We start from the raw sequence: 8,642 nt of genomic DNA, 5'->3' as shown, positions 1-8,642 counted from the left end.
TTCCTAAATCACATTTTTTTCTAACATTAACTCCCACCCACCTGGCCCCACCCACCAACCTTTCTTCTTCTTCTTCAACCCCCTCCCCCCCCCCTCCCGGGCCACACACCAGTCCATTTGAATTCCATTTGAAGGGCAGTTCGTGCAATTTCTTCATTGTTTTTAAACGATGATGAAGATGACCCAACTGGGGTCCATTTGAAGGGCAATTCGTGCAATTTCTTCATTGTTTTTAAACAATGATGAAGACGACCCAACTGGGTTCCATTTTAATTTATTTGTTTTTATTTCCTTTCTACTTTATATTTTTCATTTTCGTAAATTGATATTTGATAATGTCTTCACCTGAAAAAGCACTTACTAGCAGTCACTTACATAATAAATTTCCGGCCAAACCCATCTACTTACTTTTTTATCTTTTCTTTCCCATTTGTTTTTTATGTGTGTATAAAACCGCCTAACTAAGCATCAAAGATGTCGTTGGATATAGCTGTTGTATTGGCAACAAAAAAATTAGATCTTGCATCATTTTAATGGCGTGGGCGGAGGGGGGCAGGAAGAAGGTGGATTTGGTTGGAGGTGGGGGGAGAGGGGGGTCGTGTGCAGAAGAAGGAATGGAGAAGGTGGGTTTAGTTGGGGGTGGGGTGACCGCAGCTCCGGTGGCAGTGGCGATAGTGATGATACCTGGGTTGGAATTTGTGGGTGAGAAAGAAGGGTATAGAATTTGTGACGAATGAATGTGGTGCTGAGTGAGGTTGGAATGACAAGGATAAGAAGGAAGATGAAGATGAAAAATATGGGATTTTTCAGTTGGGTTGATTTGTCGACCAAGATGCTTTCCGGTGAAATTCCGGTGGGGAAGGTATGGTAGTGGTGGTGGAGGATAAGAAAGAGAAAAGAGAGGAAGAAGAAGAAAGAGAAAAGAATAAAAAAGGAAAAATAAAATATTAAAAAAGTATAATAAATTGTCGTCCAATTAGAAGAGGACATATGTACAGCTGGAATCATTTTTAGTGTTTTTTTTCCCCTTCCACGCGCTTTTGAGAAAGTCATCACACTTTCTTGCCATGTCAACCGCTAAAGGGGGTATTTAATTAACTTGAAAGTTGTTAGGGGGGGGGGGGGGGGGAAATAAATACAACTTAAGTTTAGTTGCTAAATTAAATTTTCGTGTCAAGTTCAGGGGTCAAATGATGTTTTTTCTCTTTTAAATTTGCCGTATAAATAAACATTCGTATATAAAAGAAAAAAAATAGAAAAATCAAAGAAAAATAAAAATCAAAGGCGTTTAAATTCGGCCGAAATGATAATAATACCGTTAGCTGGGCAAAAGCGTAAACTCAAAATAACACCAGTTGTGTGTGGACACATCCCACAAACTCCAACAACAGTGAGAGGCACTGGCACACAACACAAATTCAAAAAACAAATCCCTCCCCCATTACTTTTCCAACGATCAAATGCGAATCCCTGAACCCTAAATTAAATTACACACACTAAATCTCTCTCTCTCTCTCTCTCTCTGCAAAAATGCAGGATTTCATCGGGTCGGTTCGGCGATCTCTGGTTTTCAAGGAATCGGAAAGCGGCAGTGGATTTGGAGGTTTCGTTGAGAAAATCGGTTCAAGTATACGTAGATCCAGTATTGGAATCTTATCCAAAGCTCAAGTTCCTGCTCTTCCCTCTATTCGCAAAGATGATACTCCGCCAATTAGGTGGAGGAAAGGTGAAATGATTGGTTGTGGTGCTTTTGGTAGGGTTTATATGGGCATGAATGTTGATTCTGGAGAGTTGCTTGCTATAAAGGAGGTTCATTTCTTTCTTTTTTGTGCTGTTTCACTTGTTTAGTAATGTTCTATTTGTTGCACCGAGTTTAAGAAAGTAAAACAATACTTTTGAATCTTGTGGTCTTAAATTAAAGATATGTACAATGTACCAAAATGACCTTTAAAGAGTTGCTAAAAAAAAGAAGGGAAAGAGACATTCTTTTTGAAGAAGACTAAAAAGGAAAACAACACAAACAAATTGAAATAGAGAGAGTAATATTTTTGTCCTTTTTTTTTTTTAAAGAGGTTTGTTAGTTTGTTTGTTGAATTTTTAATGGTTTCTGTTTGATTTACTTCAATTGCAGGTTTCTATTGCGATGAATGGTGCTTCAAGAGAGCGAGCTCAAGTAAGGAATTTTTGATTTAGCTGATTGGTTCATTTTTTTTTCCTTAGTTTATGATCAATGTGGTTATAAAATAAATTGTTTTATCAGTGTTGGTGTGAAATGGGTCTGAGTAGAGCGATGGATATAGAGGATTCATATAAATGACTCCAGCTTAATTGGGATTAAGTAGTAGCAGTAGTTGTTTATTATGATCAATTTGCTTCCTAACGAACCAAGATTGTCCATCATGTTTGTTCAGACTAGTTATAACCCCCTTCACTTAGTTCTATGCCGAGGTTCCTATTTTTATTTTTGTTCTGGGAAGATCTGAGAAGGGAGCAGAGTCTAAGCTCCCGTTCGGCCATGAGTTTTTGAAGTTGTGATTTTTGGAACTTGAAGTTGTGTTCGGACATGCATTTTACTTGAAAAAAAAATTGAAGTTTGGTGAGTGGAAGTGAAATTTCTCCCGAAAACTGGTTTGAGCCAGTTTTTGGAACCTGAAAATATTTTGAAGATAAATTTTCAAAATCTGATCCAAAATCTATAACCAAACGCTAGCTAAGAAATTAGCTGATCTGTGTTTGTAATACACAGGCTCATGTTAGAGAGCTTGAAGAAGAAGTGAATCTATTGAAGAATCTCTCCCATCCCAACATAGTGGTGAGTGCAGTTCTGTTGTATATTGAATTGTATAAGGTTGTGTATAAAGTTTCTTGACTGTGCTTTTGTTTCTCAGAGATACTTGGGAACTGCGAGAGAGGTGGGATCATTAAATATATTGTTGGAATTTGTTCCTGGTGGCTCAATCTCATCACTTTTAGGAAAATTTGGATCCTTCCCTGAATCTGTAAGTGCTGGCTGCTTGTGTCTACTACTTGAATTGCGAAAGCTTACATACTGGTGTATTTGTTTTTCTGTCTATATTTTCAAGAAACACTCATTTCATTTGGTTGTAACTAGTTCAAATCGGAATGGATATAGAGCTTCTTTGTATTCTACAAAAGGGGGAAGGGGATTACAAGGTGGGTATGGGACCCCAGCCAACCAGGTGGATGTTCAAGTAGTCAAACAACTGAGATACCGTGATTGCCCAATGAATAACCTTTCTAAAGTTTTCCCATAGCCACTTCTAACACTTCTTGTTTGTCACAATGGATTTAACCTACTGTAACTGCGACATGAAATTTGCTTATCAGCACAGATCGCGTTTCCTGATCTTCTGAATTCATCTCATTATTTCTTTTGATGGCATATTAGGTTATAAGAATGTACACCAAACAATTGTTATTGGGTCTGGAATACTTGCATAAGAATGGAATTATGCACAGAGATATTAAGGTAATTCTTTCCTTCAACTATTTATATGAGATTTAGCTTGTTTTCATGCTCACTCTCCCCACAGCTCTCTGAATTTGATTAGATATCTTCTTCATTTAGGGAGCAAACATACTTGTCGATAATAAAGGTTGCATTAAACTTGCTGATTTTGGTGCATCCAAGAAGGTTGTTGAATTGGTATGAACTTTTTTGGCATCTTTGTCTTCTTTTTATTTTAGTCTTGCTGTTTGGTATTTTATAGCTGACTTCTTGGCACTGCTTCAGGCTACCATGACTGGTGCCAAGTCAATGAAGGGTACTCCTTACTGGATGGCTCCCGAAGTTATTCTGCAGACTGGCCATAGCTTGTGAGTAGACTATTTCGTAAAAAAATATCCAAGCTGTCCTGTATGAACTGTTGAGTGGACTAGCTGTAACTATAAAAAGAAGGCGTGTTTTTCTGATTTCTATATGACATATCGTTTTTTTAACAATTGATTACTTTAACTTACCCACAAAGCATCACCCATATGTTTCAATATTATATGACATATGGTTGGTATTTTGTCTAGTTGTTTCAGAGCAGAGATCCTAAGTAGGATTGAATTGATACTCACAGGATTGGATTGTTGAACCATCTGTTCAGCTGTTCCTATGAAAAAATAATAGAGACACGTTCAATCTTTTTTCCCTAACTAGTTAGTATTAATGATATGAATCCGGTCTAATTTTGTCGAAATAATGTTATAAAAAAATTACTATTGATCAAATGGTGCGCATGCAAATTGTAGCTGAATTCAAATATAGCACATAAATTTTCATCAACACAACCTTCAGTTAAAATTCACCCATCCTCAAAATTTTCACCAACACGACCTTCAGTTAAAATTCACCCATCCTCCTATATTGTTAATAGTGTCAGTGTTTATTTTCCCAAATTGCAGAAGTATGGAAATTTCTCTAAAAAGATATGGCATGCATGACCCTCATTGTAACATTGGAAAGAAACTTTGAGATCCTTCAACCAAATAATCATCCTCTGTGCCATTATGAAATTTTTACTCAACATTCTGACTGAAAGTTGACAAGCTTCAAGTTTATAGTACAAACTTAAATGCCTCCTTTACTGATGAAATGTCCTAGTGTCTGGAGAAGCACAATACCTTTCCTTCTGAGTGGATGTTTAGTTGCTTTCCCTTCTACACATCCCTACATTTTCTGAATTTTGACACCACAATGATTGTGTTTTACTAAAAATGATAGCTCTGCTGACATATGGAGTGTCGGATGTACTATTATTGAAATGGCTACTGGAAAGCCTCCTTGGAGTCAGCAGTATCAGGAGGTAGGCTTGTGTTTCTTTTAATTGTACTTCAATTGTGAAATTGACTTAAACATTTCGATATTATAGGTGCCCTCGTGCCTGACACATTTATATTTCAGGTTGCTGCTCTCTTCCATATAGGGACAACTAAATCCCATCCTCCCATCCCGGAGCATCTTTCTGCTGAAGCGAAGGATTTTCTATTAAAATGTTTGCAGAAGTATGTCTGGCGTTTCTGCTTGATTTCCCTCTACTTCCACCTAACTGTACCCTATTTTTAAGTCTATGCATTCCCTCTCTTTGGAAATTCCTTGGGAATTCAGCATAAGCTGGATTATTTCCATGACATTATCTGCAAAGAGATGCTCAAGTTTATCATCTATCTTAACTCACATCCTTATTCCTACATTTTGACTTATTGTTCTGCAGGGAGCCACACCTGAGGCCTTCTGCATCAAATTTGCTACAGGTATTCATGAAATTGGTCCTTCACTTCTGAATATTTGTTGGATAAAACATTATTTGAGTTAGGTGACTGGCGTAATGTTTTAGTATGTATAATATTGCCTTGTGCAAACCTATAGGTTTTTTATCAACATTACAAAACATAAAAATCGTGTCCTTGATGGAACATTTTTTTTCCCTAACTGTGTGCAGCATCCATTTGTTACTGGAGAACATCAGGAAGCACGCCCTTTACTTCGCTCTTCCTTTATGGTTAGTTTGTTTAAACTTTTCTACGGTTGAGTAATCCTCATCTTACTTATGTTAAAACAAAGTTAATACGTCAATTAACAGGGTAACTCCGAAAACATGACAGCACAAAGGATGGATGTTAGAACCTCGTAAGCATTTACTTTTCCTATGCTTGGATATCTGAAGATTCTTTTCCGTCTATCATGACCACTATCTGTATAAAAGCTAAGTATCTATGATGTTGCAGAATCAATCCTGATATGAGAACTACCTGCAATGGTTTGAAAGATGTTTGCGGCGTGAGCACTGTGAGGTGCTCCACTGTATATCCCGAGAATTCATTAGGAAATGATTCAATTTGGAAACTAGGGAATTCAGATGATGACATGTGCCAGATGGATAATGATGATTTTATGTTTGGTGCTTCTGTGAAATGCAGCTCAGATTTGCATTCCCATGCTAATTATAAGGTGCAGTTTCCTTTGTCATTCTGTACAGAATGTATTATTATGAATGAAACTACTAAATGTACATCTTCATTTGTTCTTGAATGTAGAGTTTTAACCCTATGTCTGAACCTGATAATAATTGGCCATGCAAATTTGATGAAAGTCCCGAGTTAACGAGAAGTCAAGCAAACCTGCATTTTGGTCAGGCAACTATTAAGCCCACAAATAGCCCCATCATGTCATACAAGGATGATCTTGCTTTCGCATTTTCCGATGGGCAAGCTGCAGCTGAGGATGATGATGAATTGACAGAATCTAAAATTAGGGCATTCCTTGATGAAAAGGTAGCTATTTTTCAGTGTAAAATTTTCATACGATATCACCAACAATTCATTATCACGGCTTGAAATTTTAATCTTGTTCCTCTCTAATGTCCTTTTTTATTGATCATTTACATGCTATTTTCTTACAATACAACTAACAATAACACTCTCACAATTGTTTTTAAGTTTGTAGGTCCTCCTTAGGGTAAATTAGTGTATCGCAATATTGCTCTCATCTCTATTCATCCGTAAACTGATGTAGGCTATGGACTTGAAGAAGCTGCAATCGCCACTATATGAAGAATTCTACAATTCCTTGAATGTTTCCAGCACCCCGAGTCCTGTTGGCATTGGGAACAAGGAAAATTTTCAAAGTAACGTAAACTTACCACCAAAAAGCAGGTCACCAAAACGTTTATTTAGCAGAAGACTATCTACTGCCACTGAAGGTGCTTGTGGTCCCAGCCCAGTTACTCATTCCAAGAGAATATCAAATATTGGTGGCTTAAGAAATGAAGCTATCCAGGAACTTCAATCACCAAGGAACAATGAATGGAAAGATATTCTTGGTTCTCAACGCGAAGCAGTCAATTCAAGGTAGATACTGCATTGTGTTATTCTTGCTTCCTGACAAATTTCAGTTTCATTCTTTATTAAGACTGAAATCTGCTATTGTTGCAAGCTTCTCTGAGAGGCAAAGAAAGTGGAAAGAAGAGCTTGACGAAGAGTTGCAAAGGAAACGAGGCAAGTTTTGACCATTTGTTTCTTGGATAAGATTTATAAACTAAGTTAATTGTGACAAGTATTGCTTGACAATTGTTTGATTTTAATATGGATGGCAGTCCATATCTGTTGAAGTTTTCCATCATTTGGGCTGAATTTTGACTTGTCCTTTTTTTCTTTTTGCTTTATTGAGCCATACAATACAATGATATACTATTGAGTATCATGTTATATAATTGAATAAACTTTAATGGAACATCCAAATTATAATAAAACGAAGTAGAAAATGAAAAGGTGAATGAGTGAAGTCAGATTAAGTAAATAGGATGAAGGGGGTAAAACAATACTATTCTTAAAGCGAGTATCATCTTGTTTCACATGTCGCCTCTTTTCTTTTCATCATATGAGGTGATTAATTTAAACAATTTTTCTGAAATTGTTTTACTGATAACAATTTTTCTGCAATTGTTTTACTGATGACAGTAATTTGATGGTCAATTTCTTTCCAATCTTGCATTAGTAGTTCCTGGAAGTCTAACTCTCACTTTATTTGGTTTTCCTGGAAATGCTTTGATGCTATTGGTAAAGCTGTTTATGAGTTAACCTTTCTTGGTTGATTAATACGATATATGTGATGCTGTAACTCTTTGTACTGCAGAGATTATGCGTCAGGCGGTCAACTTATCACCGCCAAAGGATCCAGTTTTGAATCGATGTAGAAGTAAATCAAGGTTTGCATCTCCTGGGAGATAAATGTACGTACTTGTGTCTCCAAATTAAAGTCAGTTTGAAGAATATAATCAGTGATCCTGCAATCATAGAAGAGAGACTTAGATGTCTTGGGCAGGTTGATGAATGTGTGGTTTTCTTGGAGGATTAGAGGTTCTCAGCAATGATGAAGTGAGCTGTTACTACAGGAATATCACTGCCCCTCAGATTGAGCGAGCTGTTATTGCAGGAATATATCTCCAAATCTTGTGATAAAATATCAATAATTTGCATTGTGTACATTTTGATCGTTCTCCTAGAGGGGCATTGTAAGAAAAAGGAAAGCTGCAGGCTTTTTTTCACCTACATAAGCTGATCTCTCATGGTATTTGCCAATATTAAAACGCAGAGAAAAGTTGAGTTCTCATCTGTTGAAGTGTTTGTAAAATGTGATCTATTAATGTATTTTACCCTCTTTCAACCTCAAATTGGCATCCTGCTGTAACATCTTATACCTGTGTAGATTGAATATTAAATGCCAACTGCTGGTCTTAAGCACCAGATCTCTTAAGTCTTATGTTGATTACATTGTCTGACTACATGAGATACTTGTAAGTGACATAAACTAAATTTTGTGGATGTGAAAGCATATGAAACTTCACATCTTACTGGAAATGCATTTTCAGATTGCAGTTTCTGGTGTTGTACAATGACTTGTATATACGGGAATTGATAATGCCAGAGCAAGATAGAACAGTAAAGACTGTTGCACAAGACTTGAAGAAAGTAAAAATTATAGGTCATGGTCAATATTAGATGTTCAGTAGATCTTTTAAAGATATTGAAGTTGAGTAGAATGTTAAAATATACTACTTATTACGGAATGTGCCAACTTGTAGAATTATACTTTCTAGTGTTCGTACCCGAACGATGCGCGGTCCGCATCAAAG

General features: G+C 36.6%; 1 protein-coding gene across 1 annotated transcript; it reads left to right on the top strand.

The window, feature by feature from the left end:
• The first annotated feature begins 1,316 nt into the window (after positions 1-1,316).
• Positions 1,317-8,269, top strand: LOC132644967 (mitogen-activated protein kinase kinase kinase NPK1). The gene is made up of 17 exons (XM_060361665.1): positions 1,317-1,809; positions 2,132-2,173; positions 2,747-2,812; positions 2,889-2,999; positions 3,410-3,490; positions 3,590-3,667; positions 3,755-3,837; positions 4,733-4,814; positions 4,913-5,013; positions 5,223-5,262; positions 5,451-5,510; positions 5,592-5,638; positions 5,737-5,959; positions 6,046-6,282; positions 6,524-6,858; positions 6,944-7,005; positions 7,643-8,269. Exons 1-17 carry the CDS (start codon positions 1,531-1,533, stop codon positions 7,735-7,737), a joined length of 2,022 nt encoding a protein of 673 aa, XP_060217648.1. The 5' UTR covers positions 1,317-1,530; the 3' UTR covers positions 7,738-8,269.
• Positions 8,270-8,642: the final 373 nt, after the last annotated feature.

The sequence above is a fragment of the Lycium barbarum genome, chromosome 6 (genome assembly GCF_019175385.1).
Source record: "Lycium barbarum isolate Lr01 chromosome 6, ASM1917538v2, whole genome shotgun sequence".
NCBI classification, from domain to species: Eukaryota; Viridiplantae; Streptophyta; class Magnoliopsida; order Solanales; family Solanaceae; genus Lycium; species Lycium barbarum.
This window is presented reverse-complemented; position numbering and strand designations above follow the sequence as displayed.